Source organism: Scyliorhinus torazame, chromosome 25 (genome assembly GCF_047496885.1).
Source record: "Scyliorhinus torazame isolate Kashiwa2021f chromosome 25, sScyTor2.1, whole genome shotgun sequence".
Taxonomy (NCBI): domain Eukaryota; kingdom Metazoa; phylum Chordata; class Chondrichthyes; order Carcharhiniformes; family Scyliorhinidae; genus Scyliorhinus; species Scyliorhinus torazame.
Window position 1 is genome coordinate 8,910,596 of NC_092731.1, and position 19,229 is coordinate 8,929,824.

The 19,229-nt window shown below is 52.8% G+C and overlaps 1 protein-coding gene across 2 annotated transcripts in view; it reads left to right on the forward strand.

Annotated features, from left to right (window-relative positions):
- Nucleotides 1–19,229, forward strand: part of clip3 (CAP-GLY domain containing linker protein 3) — an 82,968-nt gene that overhangs the window by 55,843 nt on the left and 7,896 nt on the right. For both annotated transcript variants that reach the window (XM_072489955.1, XM_072489956.1), the window contains exons 11-13: nucleotides 4,030–4,153; nucleotides 6,095–6,159; nucleotides 7,007–7,079. In XM_072489955.1, coding sequence (XP_072346056.1) covers nucleotides 4,030–4,153; nucleotides 6,095–6,159; nucleotides 7,007–7,079 — 262 coding nt within the window. The remainder of the gene's footprint in view (nucleotides 1–4,029; nucleotides 4,154–6,094; nucleotides 6,160–7,006; nucleotides 7,080–19,229) is intronic.

Sequence of the window (19,229 nt, forward strand, 5' to 3'; positions counted from 1 at the left end):
CACGGCGACGTGCATCCCATCGATCGCGCCCTGGACCATGGGGAACCCGGCAATGGCAGAGAAGCCCACGGCCCGGGCATCTTGGCTGGCCCGGTCCACGGGGAAGCGGATGTAGCGGTGCGCCATGGCATAAAGGGCATCTGTCACTGCCCGGATGCACCGATGCACCGATGTCTGCGATATGCCGGACAGGTCCCCACTCGGTGCCTGGAATGACCCCGTTGCATAAAAGTTCAGGGCCACCGTAACCTTGACGGACACGGGGAGAGGGTGTCCCCCGCCAGTGCCACGCGGTGACAGGTGTGCCAGCAGGTGGCAGATGTGTGCCACGGTTTCCCGGCTCATCCGGAGTCTCCTCCTGCATTCCCGGTCCGTGAGGTCCTGGTATGACTGCCGGGGCCGGTACACACGGGGCGCCCTCGGGTGCCTCCGTTGCCGTGGGGCCGCGACGTCCTCCTCCCCCTCCTCGTCCTGTCGGTCAGGTGTCCCTCCAGCCTGGGCGGCTGCCGCCTGCCCCTCTGCGGCAGCCTGCGCCGCCTCTCTGGCACGCTCCTCCTCCTCCTCCTCATCCAGGGCAACATAGACATGAGCGGCTGCCACCACGGCGGCCAACATCGCTGGATGGTCTGAAAACATGACGGCCTGGTGGGGGGGAGGGGAACGACGACATGTCATCATTGCCCATAGCCCCTCCTCCCCCCAGCCAGGTGGCATGGACCGCATGGGTCCAACTGTTGGAGGCTGGCACCTGGCCAGGTGGACCAACTCATTTGCCCTCCCATCACCCACCCCGGCACGGCCCCCTCCCCAACCTCCACCCCAGCACGGACCCCCCCCCACCTCCACCCCGGCACGGCCCCCTCCCCAACCCCCAACCTCCACCCCAGCACGGACCCCCCCCAACCTCCACCCCGGCACGGACCCCCTCCCCAACCTCCACCCCGGCACGGACCCCCTCCCCAACCTCCACACCGGCACGGACCCCCTCCCCAACCCCCAACCTCCACCCCAGCACGGACCCCCCCCCCCAACCTCCACCCCGGCACGGACCCCCTCCACAACCCCCAACCTCCACCCCAGCACGGACCCCCTCCCCAACCTCCACCCCGGCACGGACCCCCTCCCCAACCTCCACACCGGCACGGACCCCCTCCCCAACCCCCAACCTCCACCCCAGCACGGACCCCCCCCAACCTCCACCCCGGCACGGAACCCCCCCAACCTCCACCCCGGCACGGACCCCCTCCCCAACCTCCACCCCGGCACGGACCCCCTCCCCAACCTCCACACCGGCACGGACCCCCTCCCCAACCCCCAACCTCCACCCCAGCACGGACCCCCCCCCAACCTCCACCCCGGCACGGACCCCCTCCACAACCCCCAACCTCCACCCCAGCACGGACCCCCCCCCAACCTCCACCCCGGCACGGACCCCCTCCACAACCCCCAACCTCCACCCCAGCACGGACCCCCCCAACCTCCACCCCAGCACGGACCCCCCCCAACCTCCACCCCGGCACGGACCCCCTCCCCAACACCCAACCTCCACCCCAGCACGGACCCCCCCCCAACCTCCACCCCGGCACGGACCCCCCCCCCCAACCTCCACCCCGGCACGGACCCCCTCCCCAACCTCCACCCCGGCACGGACCCCCTCCACAACCCCCAACCTCCACCCCGGCACGGACCCCCTCCCGGCACTCCCCCGGAGCCCAGCCTACTCTAACCACCCCCCCCGCCGCACACACACACAAGCCGAGACACACCTCTCCTCAGGCAATCAGTCTGCGGCCACGCCATTTCCTGCCCAGAGCCAACCCCCCAGGCCGTCACTCACCTCCTCGCTGGTCGGCGTGAGCCTGGAGCACCGGGTCACGCCGATGAAAAGGAGGTTTGATTCACGTCGACGTGAACGGTCATCACGTCGACGGGACTTCGGCCCATCCGGAAGGGAGAACATCGGCAGGCCGAAAATCGGCTGCCTTGCGCAGACCCGTGACATTCTCCGCGGCAGCGGCGCCATTAACGCCCCGCCGACTTTTCTCCCTTCGGAGACTTCGGCGGGGGCGGGGGCGGGATTCACGGCGGCCAACGGCCATTCTCCGACCCGGCGGGGGGTCGGAGAATGACGCCCGTGAATCCCGCCCCCGCTGGTTGCTGAAGTCTCCGGCACCGGATATTCGGCGGGGGCGGGAATCGTGCCGCGCCGGTTGGCGGGCCCCCCCGCTCGATTCTCCGGCCCGGATGGGCCGAAGTCCCGCCGCTAAAATGCCTGTCCCGCCGGCGTAAATTAAACCACCTACCTTACCGGCGGGACAAGGCGGCGCAGGCGATCTGGCCCCGGGGGGTGCCCCCACGGTGGCCTGGCCTGCGATCGGGGCCCACCGATCCGCGGGCGGGCCTGTGCCGTGGGGGCACTCTTTCCCTTCCGCCTCCGCCACGGTCTCCACCATAGCAGAGGCATTCGCCGCCCGGATATGTCATTTCCGCGCCAGCTGGCGGGGCGGAAATTCGTCCGGCGCCGACCTAGCCCCTTAAGGTTGGGGCTCGGCCCCCAAAGATGCGGAGCATTCCGCACCTTTGGGACGGCGCGATGCCCATCTGATTTGCGCCGTTTTGGGTGCCAGTCGGCGGACATCGCGCCGTTTCCGGAGACTTTCGCCCCAGATCCGGTCTCCACGTGACCCCAGACACACAGCAATCTGGTTGACTCTTAAATGGCCGAGCAAGCCTTCAGTTCAAGGCCACGTAGGGACGGGCCCATCTCAATGCTGTCAAAGAATTTAGAAAATCTAATTTCTAACCAGGTGGTTTCTGAATTATAAATCTGAAATGAATGGGGACCATAATGCCAGGTAACCAGCCACAAGTAGACCTGGACCAGTTAGTCTTTGAGAACAATTCAATACCTTCATCGATAGCAGCGGTTTTATTCCAGTTTTACCTAACTAAGTGAATTGAAATTGACAAATTGGTAGGATTTGAATTCACATTTTTGGATAACTAATCCAGTGACTAAACCTCTGACCTACCACACCCCATCTAGCTGGGACCTCTATGGACAAAGATACTGGCCCCTAGCTCGTGAAATAAATGTAACATAGATGCCAGTGGAGAGATGCTGACTTTCCTGAATTAACCCATGTGATTAAGTTGAATCCACAGACTAATTGCCCCACAGTGAAACCCTTGCTTCATGTCATAGAACTATAGAGTCATAGAATCGCGACGGTGCAGAAGGAGACCATTCGGCCCTTCGATCCTGCACCGACCCTCTGAAAGAGCACCCCACCCAGACCCACTCCCTCACCCTATCCCCGTAACCCCACCTAACCTTTGGACACTAAGGGCAATTTATCATGGCCAGTCCATCTAACCTGCACATCTTTGGACTGTGGGAGGAAACCGGAGCACCCGGAGGAAACCCACGCACACACGGGGAGAACGTGCAGACTCCGCACAGACAGTGACCCTGGACCGGTATTGAACCCAGGTCCCTGGCGCGGTGAGGCAGCAGGACTAACCCACTGCACCGCCCTCTCTGCCACTGTACACCCTGTTTAATGTCCAGTCCTGATCATGGACGATGAAAACTCCTTCAGCATCAAGAATGAAGGAGCCAGGATTGAGAGAGCTCAGCACAGACGAGGCAGTTAGTTCTGGGAACATCTTGATCTGTAACATCTGATGAGGTATCATGAGAACTGAACCCTTCCTCTGTCCTGCCCCGCCGAGCACTTCCAGCCTTATCTGGTTTTTATTTGTTGCTTCTGGCAGACCTGGCAGTAAGAGAATTAATGCTTTGAGTCCGTATGATCTCCAGGCCTGAGAGAGGTTCTGGAGAAGTCACACGGACTCAAAATGTTACCTCTGTTTCTCTCTCAAGGCCTGCTGAGACTGTCCAACATTTTCTGGTTTTATTTCAGATTTTCAACATCTGCCATATTTTGCTTTGGATTTGACCATCGGAACTGTGTTGGTCGCTCACACTACGTTTCTCTGTTATAATCAGGACTGTTTCTCTTCCAGGATACTGGTACGGTATTGAGCTGGACAAGGCAACCGGGAAGCACGATGGTTCCGTGTTTGGTGTCCGATATTACACTTGCTCCCCAAAGTATGGGGTGTTTGCCCCTCCCTCCAGAGTGCAGAGGTAACATTCAGTAGCCAATCAGCTGTTGTGTTCTTGTGTCCAGAGATTCAAAGGGAGGGTGCAACGCAGCCTAATCTAAAACACCCCCTTCTCCAGCTGAGGAATCACCATTGACCATAGAATAGAATCCCTACAGTGCGGAAGGAGGTCATTCAGCCCATCGAGCCTGCACCAACCCTCCCAAAGAGCTCCCAACCTGTGCCCGTTACTCCGCCCTGTGCCCGCTACCCCACCTAATAATTGGGCATTAAGCGGCCATTTATCACGGCCAATCCAGCTAACTTGCACACCTTTGGACTGTGGTAGGAGACCGGAGCACCCGGAGGAAACCCACGCACACATGGGGAGGACGTGCAGACTCCGCACAGTCACCAAAGGCCGGAATTGAACCCGGGTCCCTTGTGCAGTGAGGCAGCAGTGCTAACCACTGTGCCGCCGTGCTGCCTCATCATTCCTTGTACATTGGATGAGCCTAAAGATCTTCCTAAGATTTCAAAGATCAAAGGCACTTCTGGCTCCTCTTGGAGTCCTACTTTGAAGATGCCAGCAGTGGTTCAATGGGTAACCTTTTGCCTCTGAGTCAGAGGGTTCAATTCCCTCTGGGGCCTGATAATAGACAGCCATAGAGAAGTGGCCGTAAAGTCCTGGCTCCCTCGTGTTGGGTTTGGGGAGTGTGATGTACTTTGTTTAAATTAATATTATTAAGGTTGTAGTGTTGCTACAAAGAGGTGCAGACTTTGTACTAAATCAAAGTCAATTTATTTACACTACGCTATAAATTGTAAATTCTTAAGTATGCCGAAAATATTAAATCAAATAACTACAATACACAGAACTACTGAAAAACATGACTATCTCCCACACTCTCTCCTAACTCACTCCCAGAGCACGTGGACCACCGTGAGGGTTGTGAGATGTGCTCTGACTCCATCCAGTGGCTGGATGATGTAATTGCACACTATTCTACATGATCATTCATACATACAAAGATGATTTACTAGATATCACTACAGTGAGGTACCCAAAGATGCACAGAGGAAGTTCCCAGGTAAAGGGTTTACCTGGGAATTGACCGGAAGGGTAAGCTTCCGCTGGACAAATGTGCTGGGAACCATACGACAATTCGATTTGAATCACTAACTTCGGATGGTTCCGGCTGTTTCATAGAACATAGAACATATGGTGCAGAAGGAGGCCAATCCGCCCATTGAGTCTGCTCCGACCCACTTAAGCCCTCACTTCCACCCCATCCCCGTAACCCAAAAACCCCTCCTAACCTTTTTGGTCACTAAGGGCAATTTATCATGACCAATCCACCTAACCTGCACGTCTTTGGACTGTGGGAGGAAACCGGAGCACCCGGAGGAAACCCACGCACACACGGGGAGAACGTGCAGACTCCGCACAGACAGTGACCCAAGCCGGGAATCGAACCTGGGACCCTGGAGCTGTGAAGCCACAGTGCTGACCACTTGTGCTACCGTGCTGCCCTCAGCACGTAGCAGTAGTTACTCTGAAAGGAATAATCCCAATGCCCACTTTGGTGTAACTGGTTTAGACACCGAGACAGAGCCCCATATGGGACATCCCACACACTCTGGACCACCTAGCGGTGTAGCAAGGGAGGGCCTTCCTGCTGCACTGCGCTGCGGTCTCTGGCGTCTCTTTCACTCTGAGTCCCACGCAGCTCCAGCCAAAGTTTTCCAGCGCACCCAATTCCAGCAGGCCCTGGCTTTCTAAACTCTGGCTCGAGGTTTTGACCCATTGTTTCACGGTGGGCTGAGATCAGCCAACACAATATGGCCACTCGCAAATCTTTATTCCAGTGGAAACGCGCTGGCAAGCTGCATATTGGTGCAGAAAATGAGGCGATCTTGTTCCCAAATGCCATTGTTAGGAGGGATATCAAATTAATAATTTATTCTTCGTTCGCAACTATAGGATCGCTGGTTCGAAGGGACCCCTGAATGACGGGACTGTCGGCAAAAAAATTCACCAAGTAACAAGTAAGTTTATGTTACTTTAGCTAGGTGATAAAACCCATAAATTAGAGTCAGCGACTCGTACAACGCAGGAAGGAGGCCTTTCGGCCCATCTTGCTGGCTGGTCCTCTGAAAGCGGGATCCCATTAACCTCATTCCACTTCCCCTTAACCATATCCTTTCAGATGCCAAACCGGGCGATAGGAGCCTGTAGACGGGTGGAGGGGCGGAGTTCCACGGTTCTAGATACTCCAGAAAGGGCAGGCGATGGTAAAGGCTAATTTTAATGGAATGAGAATGAGTTTGAGACTGGCAACTAATGTGGATCACGTTCCGTACGGTAGTGTTCTTAGAGTCACGTCACTGGAAGCCGTGTCGACCACTTCCAAACATTATATAAAATCAGGTACAGTCACCGGAAAGGGGGCTTCGATTTCCTGGGTCCCCCTCACCCTAATGAATTGGACGTTACTTCCCAGGAGTAACTGATGAACGTGCAGTCCTGAATCGGGGTGAAATTCAAATCAGTCATTGTGGGTGGAGGGTATTAGGGCAGCACGGTGGCGCAGTGGTTAGCACTGCTGCCTCACGGCGCCGAGGTCCCGGGTTCGATCCCGGCTCTGGGTCACTGTCCGTGTGGAGTTTGCACATTCTCCCCGTGTCTGCGTGGGTTTCGCCCCCACAACCCAAAGATGTGCAGGGTAGGTGGATTGGCCACGCTAAATTGCCCCTTAATTGGAAAAAATGAATTGGGTACTCTAAATTTAAAAAAAAAGGTGGGTGGAGGGTATTTGGAGCCAGTTTTGGATCCGTGCTGATGTGCTTGTGGTCGTTCTGGTTTGACCTTAGCCTTGACCTTTTACTTCCATAGTGACTCAACCCAAGAGGAACTTAACAGCCGTGAGGACTCCGAAGGACATTGCGTCAGAGAGTTCCATATCCAGGTAAAGTATTGCCCTGCGCCAGTTTTGTATTCTGTGTGCATTTTATTAAAAAGGGATAGAATAGTGTCAGTTACTGCCTCCGCCTCCTGATGCTACGCTATCTACCTTCACTCCTGCCTCCTGACATTGCAATCTAATGCTTCGGTGTTAGATAGGGATATCAACATTTGCAGAGAGCTACGATAACTCTGTCCAACTCTCATTCCTCCTCCGTCCCTGCCTCCTTTGCACAATTCTCGTCTCTCATCTCATCCCATCTCCCCTCGTGTCGCCACCTCCTGTCTCCCCATCAGGTCTGAACTTTGGCTTATGACCTCACCCGTGGCTTATTGGAGATGGATACCTGTGATTTCCATTCTGGATGACTGGGTGCAAATGCAGGATGTTCTCCCCCTAGCCTAGCCTAGGGGTGGGGATGGTGGTGGGGAGGGTATGGAGTGAAGCTAATGGTGCTCCCCCAATGGCAGTTTACTCAACACAAAGTCTCATTCTTGTCCATATTCTTGTTCGCCATCAGGAGTCACGAGTAACAATCGAGCGTGGCAACCTGGGACTCACTTCATTCCCAGTCCCACTTCCCCAAGAGATGCTGAGGTCAAACCAGCAACCGACTGCCGTCCCATTGGCTAGGTTAACTCAGAAGGCTGGAAGGGCAGCACGGTGGCGCAGTGGTTAGCACTGCGGCCTCACAGCGCCGAGGTCCCAGGTTCGATCCCGGCTCTGGGTCACTGTCCGTGTGGAGTTTGCACATTCTCCCCGTGTCTGTGTGGGTTTCGCCCCCACAATCCCAAAGATGTGTAGGGTAGGTGGATTGGCCACGCTCAATTGCCCCTTAATTGGAAAAAAATGAATTGGGTACTGTAAATTTAAAAAATCTCAGAAGACCGGGAACTTACAGGATAAGATTGTCGGATATTTTATCTGCCACCTGAGCGCTTTTTTGTTAGTTCATAATTTCCCTGAACATAATTTGTTTGAGTAAATGTAAAATTCCTTCATTAAAAACAGAAAATATGAGAAGGTGTCAGAAAGCCAGACAGGATCTGGGGCGAGAGAGACGGAGTTAACCTTTCAATTTGATGACCTTACATCAGAATGGAGGGAACCTTTTAGAACCTTAGTTAGGCCACACTTGGAGTATAGTGTTCAATTCTGGTCGCCACACTACCAGAAGGATGTGGAGGCTTTAGAGAGGGTGCAGAAGAGATTTACCAGAATGTTGCCTGGTATGGAGGGCATTAGCTATGAGGAGAGGTTGAATAAACTCGGTTTGTTCTCACTGGAACGAAGGAGGTTGAGGGGCGACCTGATAGAGGTATACAAAATTATGAGGGGCATAGACAGAGTGGATAGTCCGAGGCTTTTCCCCAGGGTAGAGGGGTCAATTACTAGGGGGCATAGGTTTAAGGTGAGAGGGGCAAGGTTTAGAGTAGATGTACGAGGCAAGTTTTTTACGCAGAGGGTAGTGGGTGCCTGGAACTCGCTACCGGAGGAGGTAGTGGAAGCAGGGACGATAGGGACATTTAAGGGGCATCTTGACAAATATATGAATAGGATGGAAATAGAAGGATACGGACCCAGGAAGTGTAGAAGATTGTAGTTTAGTCGGGCAGCATGGTCGGCACGGGCTTGGAGGGCTGAAGGGCCTGTTCCTGTGCTGTACATTTCTTTGTTCTTTGTTCTTTTGGAAGATGGCCATGTTTCTTGCCAAGGCCATTCATGCGCAGTGGATTCTATGATTCTATGGGAATTCTCGTGTTTTACTCTGGGTGGCGTTTAGGAGCATGGGATGGGATTATGGTCAGGAAACCAGGATGTGTGGACTTTTTTAGGCCATCTTTGAGTTCCCGACCACTTCCTTCCCTCCAGCAGAAACATTAATATGACAGCTTTTCCCGGGCCCTTCCCCGCCTGATACAGAGCCCAGACCGCTGGGAGAGGTTTTCCCAGGCAAGGGAAGGGGGTTTGTGTCTGTACGGGGGTTGGGGGAGGAGGGGGGGGTGGGGCATTCTACCTGAGCTAACCCACTCCCTTTCCATCTTGAATTTGTGGCTTTCCATTCAGTAACCCTGTTCTAACCCTGCTGAGAAGGCTAGCACTGTTTTGCAATGGAAAGGCCTAGATGCCTGAGGACAACTGTCAACTTTCTCCCATGGCCTTCCGGAACACGGTTCCACTTCCAATACCAAACTTTTATCTCCTTGGCCCTGGATCCCTGTTAAATTCCCCCGCCGACCCCATGGACATCATGGGATGACTGTGCACGTGTGGACCAGTGCAAATTGGACCATCTTGCGCAGACATCCCATGTCAGTGCAAGACACAGCGAGGAAAGATAGAAATGCCAAAGGGAGTGGTAATGAGTACAGTAAAAGAACAAAATATGGGCCCAGATGAGATGTGAATTGTTGCCTTGGGTGCTGTCCGAATTGAAAGTGAGGAAATAAAGAACGATTCGAGAAAAAACCACAACTTGAGTCTTCCCAACATTTTCTGTTTTATTTCAGATTTCCAGCTTTTTTTGCTTTTTGATAGAAGTTTTTCTTCAATCTTTTAACACCATCGGTTACCTCAATATTCGTCACACTATTTGTCGATACTTTCACTATGTGCGTGTTGTGTCAGAGAACTTCCCATCGATCTCTCTGACATATTGACAACAAAGTGTTCACTGGTTTTAAGTCTGGAAGAATTCCCGGTGAAACCCCCGTCAACAGAGCTGAGTTCGCATTCAGACCGGCTTTGAGCCTGGGTCGAGGGTCCGGGGGGGGGGGGGGGGGTGCACTGCCCGGAGAGTGGGGCGATGCATGTCCAGCAGGAGGAGGACGTAACTCGCCACCTGAGGAGAGGAAGGTTAGCTTCTCACGTCAACTCACTTTGGAAGGTGATTTTTATCAAGAACATTTTGTATGCCGTGAAATGTGAACTGGCTTTAAAGTTACTCTCAAACAATTTGAGGCTAAGGGGACTTCCGGGTGCGGCTATGCAGAGCTAGGTCGCATATTCGGCAGCTCCTGCTTGGAACGGACTTTTGGGCTCTTTTACAGGGCCCCCACGGCATTTGTTTGACATTTCCCGGTGTGGGAAGAAGGCGGCAATATTCCCCCGACAGTGTCCCCCAGGAAGGGTATGTCTCTTGGTTGCCAGACACACGCAGAAACAGTGAAAGATTTGGCTGCAACTACAGGATAAACAGGGCCTCTTCCAGCATGCAGGCGGGGGAAGGGCAAGTTTAAAGCTGCAAGCTGACCTGAGGGCCTGTATCAAAGGTGAATTCTAGCAGCAGAGGGAACAACTGTGAAAAGACCTCATCAAGGCCACTGAAGGGACTTCCGGTTGCGGTGATGCCTAGCTAGCCGCACGCTTCGGCGGCTCCAGCTCCGACGGACCTTCGGGCTCTTTTAAGAGCCTCAACGGGGAATTTTTCGACGACGCAACCCGGTGTGGGGCGTGTGAGAAGGGAGTCCCCCCCAAACGAAGGAGGAAAAAACCGGCGGCGGCGGCTGCAGCGTGAGGAATCGTCGACCAAAGGGTCAGAAAGAGAGAAGTACAAGATGGCGGCGGAGAAAGCGCAGGCGACATGGGGGCCTGAGCATGAAATTGTGAGACGGTGCGTGGAGCTGCTGAAGAGGGAGGTGCTGACCCCGTTGCTACAGGCAATTGAGGGGCTCAAGGAGACATTAAAGACCCAGGAGACAGAGCTCCGTGTGGTGGAGCAGAAGGTGACAGATATTGAGGACGAGATCCTGGGCCTGGCGGTTAAGACACAGACGCACGAGGCACTTCATAAAAAGTGTACTGAAAGGATCGAAGCCCTAGAAAATGGAGCGCGAAGGAAGAACCTTCGGATACTGGGTCTCCCTGAGGGTGTGGAAGGAGTGGACTGTGGAGCGTACGCAAGTACGATGCTGAGCTCATTGATGGGTGCTGAGGCCCCTACGGGCCCCTTGGAGGTGGAGTGGGCAAATCGGATTCCGGCGAGAAGACCAAAAGCGGGAGAACCACCCAGGGCGATAATCGTGCGATTTTACCGCCTTAAGGATAGAGAAGAGGTCCTGAGATGGGCTAAAAAGGTGCGGAGTAGCAGATGGGAGAATGCAGTGGTACGGGTATACCAGGATTGGAGTGCGGAGGTGGCGAGAAGGAGGGCGAGCTTCAACCGAGCCAAAGAGGTGTTGCATAAAAGGAAGGTGAAGTTCGGGATGCTGCAGCCGGCAAGACTATGGGTCACGTATCAGGAGAGACACCATTATTTCGAGACGGCGGAGGAAGCATGGACCTTCATCAAAGAAGAGAAATTGGATCGGAACTGAGGGACTGATGCTGCAGGAAATGTTATTGTTAATGTTACGGTGGAAGTTAATTGAGAAGTAAACAGGGAAGGGGGGAGACATTGGGGAAATGTGGGCGCCGGTGAGGGGGGAAAGACGGGACATAGTTGGAGAATGGGGAAGGGGAGGGGGAGGGGAAAGGGAGCTGCGCCATAAGAGGCGGGTCAGGTAAAGGGATGTTCCCGCACCAGAAAGAATAAGGCGGGAAGACAGGCGCAAGGCGGATGGGAGTTCCCCACATGGGGGGGGTCGAGGAGTGAGCAGGAGTAGCCGGGGTCAGTTGAAGTCAGCTGACTTACGGAAGTAATATGGGGGGAGCAATCAAGCTAGAAAGAGATCTAGCGGGGAGGGGAGGAGGGAGGGAGAAGGGGGGGGGGGACAACTGGGTTGCTGCTGCGGAAATCCAAAAGGAAATGGCTAAAGAGTGGGTGGGCGGGGATGGTGTGCGACGCTGGGGGAGCGAGCGGGAGCGCGGAGGCGGGATATGGGACTGGCCTAGAGAAGGTAATGGCTAGTCGACACGGGAGGGGGGCAGGTAGCCCCCTAGTGAGGCTGATCACGTGGAACGTGAGAGGCCTGAACGGACCGATAAAAAGGGCCCGAGTGCTCGCGCATTTGAAAGGACTAAGGGCAGACGTGGTTATGCTCCAAGAGACGCACCTAAAGGTGGCGGACCAAGTTAGGCTAAGGAAAGGATGGGTGGGACAGGTGTTCCACTCAGGACTGGACGCAAAGAATAGAGGGGTGGCCATTTTGGTGGGGAAACAGGTCGCATTTGAAGCAAAGAACATCGTAGCAGATAGCGGAGGTAGATATGTAATGGTGAGTGGCAGGCTGGAGGGAATGGAGGTCGTGTTGGTTAACGTGTATGCCCCAAACTGGGACGATGCGGGATTTATGAGATGGATGCTGGGGCGTATACCGGACCTGGAGGTAGGAAACTTGATTTTAGGAGGGGACTTTAATACGGTGCTGGACCCGGGGCTAGATAGATCCAGCTCAAGGACCGGAAGAAGGCCGGCAGCGGCCAAGGTACTTAAGGGGTTTATGGACCAAATGGGGGGAGTGGATCCATGGCGATTTCTTAGACCTAGGGCTAGGGAGTATTCCTTCTTCTCCCATGTCCATAAAGTGTACTCCCGGATAGATTTTTTTGTTTTGGGAAGGTCGTTGATCTCTAGGGTGGAAGAAGCTGAGTACTCAGCCATAGCGGTTTCGGATCATGCCCCACATTGGGTGGACCTGGAATTAGGAGAGGAAAGGGAGCAGAGAACACTCTGGCGATTAGATGTGGGACTGATGGCGGATGAGGGAGTGTGTGCAAGAGTGCGGGGGTGTATTGAGAGATACCTGGAGGTCAATGACGACGGCGAGGTCCCTGTGGGAGTGGTATGGGAAGCACTAAAAGCGGTGGTCAGAGGAGAGCTGATCTCCATTGGGGCCCACAAAAGGAAAACAGAGGCCAAGGAAAGGGAAAGATTACTGGGGGAGATTTTAAGGGTGGATAGGGAATTTGCAGAGACCCCGGAGGAGGAATTGTACAGGGAGAGGAGACGACTCCAGACGGAATTTGACCTTCTGACCACCAGAAAGGCGGAGGTACTGTGGAGGAAGGCACAGGGGAGGAGGTATGAATATGGGGAAAAGGCGAGTCGCCTGTTGGCTCATCAATTGCGAAAGAGGGCAGCAGCGAGGGAAATAGGAGGAATTAGAGACGAAAGGGGAGACACGGTGCGAAGGGCAGGAAAGATAAATGAGGTGTTCAAGACCTTCTATGAGGAACTGTATAGGTCTCAACCCCCAGAGGGAGAGGAGGGGATGCGGCAGTTCCTGGACCAATTGAGGTTCCCGAAAGTGGAGGAGCGGGGGGTGGTAGGCCTGGGGGCACCGATTGGGGTGGACGAGGTTATTAAGGGACTGGGAAGCATGCAAGCAGGGAAGGCCCCAGGACCAGACGGGTTCCCGGTGGAGTATTACAGAAAATATGTGGACTTGTTGGCCCCGTTGATGGTGAGGACGTTCAATGAGGCCAGGAAAGGGGGGACTCTACCCCCGACGATGTCGGAGGCGACGATATCGTTAATTTTGAAGAGGGATAAAGATCCGTTGCAGTGCGGGTCCTATAGACCCATTTCATTGTTGAACGTGGACGCCAAATTGTTGGCAAAGGTACTGGCATCGAGGATAGAGGACTGTGTCCCGGGGGTGGTGCACGAAGACCAGACAGGGTTCGTAAAAGGGAGACAACTGAATGTTAACGTGCGACGACTATTAGGGGTGATAATGATGCCCCCAGTGGAGGGGGAGGCAGAGATAGTGGCGGCAATGGACGCAGAGAAGGCATTTGATAGGGTGGAGTGGGAGTATTTATGGGAAGTGTTAAGGAGGTTTGGGTTTGGGAACGGGTTTATTAGCTGGGTTAGACTTCTTTATGGGGCTCCAACGGCAAGCGTAGTTACAGGTCGACATAGATCGGAGTATTTCCGACTATATAGGGGAACAAGACAGGGATGCCCGCTGTCTCCATTGTTGTTCGCGTTGGCAATTGAACCTCTGGCCATGGCGTTGAGAGACTCCAGGAAATGGAGAGGGGTGATTAGAGGGGGAGAAGAACACCGAGTCTCGTTATATGCGGATGACCTATTGTTATACGTGTCGGACCCAGCGGGGGGAATGATAGAGGTTATGCGAATTTTGAGGGGGTTCGGGGATTTCTCGGGGTATAGGCTAAACATGGGGAAGAGTGAATTATTTGTGATACATCCAGGGGACCAGAGTAGAGAGATAGAAGGCTTGCCTCTAAGGAAAGTGGAAAGAAACTTCCGATACCTGGGGATTCAGATCGCTAGGAGCTGGGGAACCTTGCACAGACTTAATCTGACACGGTTGGTAGAACAAATGGAGGAGGACTTCAAGAGGTGGGACATGCAGCCTCTATCGCTGGCGGGCAGGGTGCAAGCAATTAAGATGATGGTCCTCCCGAGGTTCTTATTTGTATTTCAATGTCTCCCTATACTAATCACTAAGACCTTTTTTAATAAAATAGACAGGAGCATCACGAGCTTCGTGTGGGCAGGGAACGTTCCGAGAGTAAGGAGGGGGTTCCTTCAGCGTAGTAGGGACAGAGGAGGATTGGCACTACCGAACTTGGGCGATTACTATTGGGCCGCCAATGTGGCAATGATACGTAAATGGATGATGGAGGGTGAGGGAGCGGCGTGGGAAAGACTGGAGAGAAAGTCCTGTAAAGGGACGAGTTTAGAGGCGCTGGTGACGGCGCCGCTACCGATCTCACCTAAAAAGTTTACCACGAACCCGGTGGTGGCGGCAACATTGAATATCTGGGGACAGTGGAGGCGACAGAGAGGGGTGCGGGGAGCCCTGGTGGGGTCCCCAATCAGGAACAACCATAGGTTCGCCCCAGGAAGAATGGATGGAGGATTTCAGAGCTGGTTCCAGTTGGGAATTAGGAGAGTGGGAGATTTATTTATAGATGGGACTTTTGCGAGCTTGGGAGCATTGGAGGAAAAGTATAAGTTGCCCCGGGGAAATTTCTTGAGATATATGCAAGTGAGGGCATTTACTAGACAACAGGTGAGGGAATTTCCATTGCTCCCGACACAGGGGATACAGGACAGGGTGCTTTCAGGGGTGTGGGTCGGAGAGGGCAAGGTGTCAGAGATTTACCGAGAGATGAGGGAAGAGGGGGAGGAGTCGGTGGGCGAACTAAAAGGAAAGTGGGAAGAAGAACTAGGGGAGGAGATAGAGGAGGGTATGTGGGCTGATGCCCTAAGCAGGGTAAATTCCTCTTCCTCATGCGCCAGGCTTAGCCTGATTCAATTTAAGGTGCTACATAGAGCACACATAACGGGAGCAAGATTGAGCAGGTTCTTTGGAGTGGAGGACAAATGTGGGAGGTGTGGCGGGAGCCCGGCAAACCATGCACATATGTTTTGGGCATGCCCGGCACTGGAAGGGTATTGGAAGGGAGTGACGGGAGTGATTTCGCGGGTGGTGAGGGCCCGGGTCAAACCAGGCTGGGGGTTAGCTCTATTTGGAGTTGCGGAAGAGTCGGGAGTGCAGGAGGCGAAAGAGGCCGACATTGTGGCCTTTGCGTCCCTCGTAGCCCGGCGCAGGATCCTACTCATGTGGAAGGAGGCGAAACCCCCCGGACTGGAGGCCTGGGTAAATGATATGGCGGGGTTCATTAAACTGGAGCAGATAAAGTTTGCCCTGAGAGGATCGGCTCAAGGGTTCACCAGGCGGTGGCAGCCATTTCTCGACTACCTAGGGGAACGTTAGAGGGAAGACAGATGACCAGCAGCAGCAACCCAGGGGGAGGGGGGGGGGGGGAGGGGGGGTTTAGCTTAGGTCAAAGATAAAGGGGTTTTGTTACTTGTGTATTGTTTAAAATTTCTGTATTGTTATTGTTGCGTTTGCTTTGTAAGAGGGGAAAAATTGTTGTTTGGGAAAAAAATTTCAATAAAACATTTATAAAAAAAAAAAAAAAAAAAAAAAAAAAAAAAAAAAAAAAAAAACAATTTGAGGCTAACCAGCCTCTTGTCAGTGAGATTTGACCTCTCACTGTTGAACCTGTGCGGCTGATCGGGCCTTGTGGCTGACAGTAATCCTGTCCGTATGTTCAAATTGGTCGTGAGCCCGAATGGAATTTGAAGGGGGCCTTGCCACGGGGAGAATTCATTTTGAATTCAGCCATTTCCGGTTGCAAGCCAGAGATTCTTGACCCTGAATGAACCGTGTTGCTGGCCTCTATCCAACACAGTGGCCGGTAGTCCTAGCCTCGAGAAGATGGTTCAGCAACCCAGGCATGGAGAGGGCAGCCACCATGTTGGATAGACCACTGCTGTTGGCAACAGGCTTGAGCTGTTTGTAAGTTGCTGTAATTGTTCGTCCCTCCTTTCCTTCTCATCTCTGCGTTTTCTTCAGAGAGGAGCTGCGTTGACTTCCTGTCTCGATCCACCCTTTCAAAGAGCAATGGTGTGATATACAGCGCTCCCTCACTAAGTTGCTGTTCGATATGTAAAGGGAAATCACTGTGCAGAGGTTTATTTTGGTTTAAGAGATTCCCAATACGTTGGTTCGAGGTGGCAACTGTTTCCATTCCCCTGACTGTTCTGTATTAACCAGCCTGTCGCCTCGCTCACTGTCTAACCTGAGCCAGTTTGGGCGAGGGCTCTTGTTAAACTTTGTGGCAATAAGTGCAGAAGGGGAAGAGGGGAAGAAATTAGAGATGGAATCTAATAGCCCAGACCCCTCCCCCTGGATCTGGTGAGGTGAAAGCTATAAACTCAGGGGTCCTGTCGGTTTTGGGAATATTGCAGGGCAGTTGACAAAGGCCAATGCTCCTCCTGATCTTCTGCAGGCATATGATTCAAACCTTGATCTCTCTTTGCCTTTCACGACTTTGTGAGGGAACGCTGCTACGTTGTTATTAAGAGATTGTTAATATAAATTAACCCTTTGAAGGCCTGGGGGTGGGGGGTTCACTGTACAGTGAAATCCACGGTGTTTCACACAATGTCATATCGCACTCGGCTGTTTTTGACGTCAGTGTTTGTTCAGCTCTCTTGCCGAAAATCGCCGTTCTTCCTCCACTATGAAGTCCACAAGAGTGTGCGTTTTGCAAAAAACATGTAGGATTCAAAGGGTTAATTGAAAGGGAGCACCCCACTGTCAACGCGCCTTCTGAATATCGAACCGTTACCACAGGTTTTGACGGAACTATTTTCTTCTCATTAATTGCTGCTTTGAACATGGTGGTGGCATGGTGGGGCAGTGGTTAGCACTGCTGCCTCACGGCGCCGAGGACCCGGGTTCGATCCCGGCCCCGGGGCACTAACCCGTGTGTGCGTGGGTCTCACCCCCACAACCCAAAGATGTGCAGAGTAGGTGGATTGGCCACGCTAAATTGTCCCTTAATTGGAAAAAAAAGAATTGGGTACTCTAAATTTATTTTAAAAAATAAATTACTGCTTTGAACGTTATTTATGAAAATGGTTGATGACCGATCATCGAGGATCACTGAATTTTAACAAGGGAGTTGGATTAACCCTAAACAGATAGATATGCATAAACAAAACCTTCCATTAAAATTCTTATCCTCTTTGTGAACTTCCTGTTTGCAAAGCGTTACTTCTTGTAGTCAAAATATTGGCACGTTTTTTAGCGGGAACCTTTTCCATTGCTCATGCGGACATTGGAAGTTATATTGGAACTTCCCACATGAACCAATGCTGTAATTATACCCTCCAGTCCGTGATGGCGCCAGAGTTTGGCTTAGCTCTCTGCTTCCCAAATTCCTAATTTTGCCTCTTAATTCTAATTGATATTAAAATAGGGACCATTCCAATTCTTAACCCGAAGACTAAATTTGCTCCTGATCCCAGTGCCTCACAGAGTCCACCAGAACCGTTACAAGTATTTGTTCCACAGCAAGAAGTCAGGCCAGGTTTCTCCGTCAGTGTTTGTTCAGCTCTCTTGCATGTGTTAAAGCTCAGTATTCAATTCCCTCAGCGATGTGTCATCAGCACTCAACAGTTAAGAGGTGTCATTGTCACGGCAATGTAAGGCACTCTTTCTTCATTGGGCACAGGAGTGTGGATAAGTCCCTTATATAAGTCTTTCGAATTTTGCCCCGAGTGACAATGGCAAAATACCCTCCACAGCCTCACACACTCTGGGACCCTTATTGAGGAAAAAAAATGCTTTGACATCCAGAAGCAAGCATTGAATGGGGAGGTTCCCTTTTCTTGACAAAGGCTGATCATTACTATTGGAAGTGCTGTTCTGAGTCACTACTATCTTACAGGCTTAAAAAAATACTTCTGAAGAAACCCACATCTAATAATGTGTAAACACTGGTATGTTGATGGGAAGATTTTATTTTATATTTTTAACGCCATTTGGAATTGTTTTACATGAAGGAGTTGATACTGAACAATGCAGTGATGGACGGGAAGCTGAACTTGGGCGTCAAACCTTAAAGAGGGTTTGCAAAGGGTTGGGGGGATTTTGTTGAGGCCATGGCATAATAATAATCTTTATTAGTGTCACAAGTAGGCTTACATTGACATTGCAATGAAGTTACTGTGAAAAGCCCCTAGTTGCCACATTCCGTGCCCAATTCACCTAACAAGCACGTCTTTCGGGACTTGTGGGAGGAAACCGGAGCAGCCGGAGGAAACCCACGCAGACACGGGGAGAACGTGCAGACTCTGCACAGACAGTGACCCAAGCCGGGAATCGAACCTGGGACCCTGGCGCTGTGAACCAACAGTGCTAACCACTGCGCTACCGTGCTGCCCATTTTGCTGGGCACATAAACAAGCTCAGTTGGTAAATCCACTGCCCGGTGATGGATCTGAGCCACACTAGCCAGAAGCGTTGGCCGGTTCAACTCCATGCTCTTGGCCACAGTTGGTGCAATGGCCTCTGGGCCAAGGAGGTGGTGGCAGGGATGGTGAGAGTTTTGATCCAGAGCCCCTAGCTGGAAAATGTGCCTGTTTAGGCACCCCATGAGGACTGGGTCAAGCATGGCTGTGAACCCTCAACTCCTCCGCCCCATTTCCACCCCGATGTCAGTGGTCCATTGACACTCACTGTCCCATCTTCATCCAATATGGCACAATGGGTGAACGCAGCCATAGAACTATGCCAAGCGGGAATTGGTAACTTCCTGGCAAGATGCAAGAGAAAGACCCATGGATAAATGGCAAGTTTTGGTAAAAATGACTTAACCCAAGAGGAACCGCAGCTTCCGGGTGCATTACTGGCTTCCCTTAGTCTTTGTTCATCACAA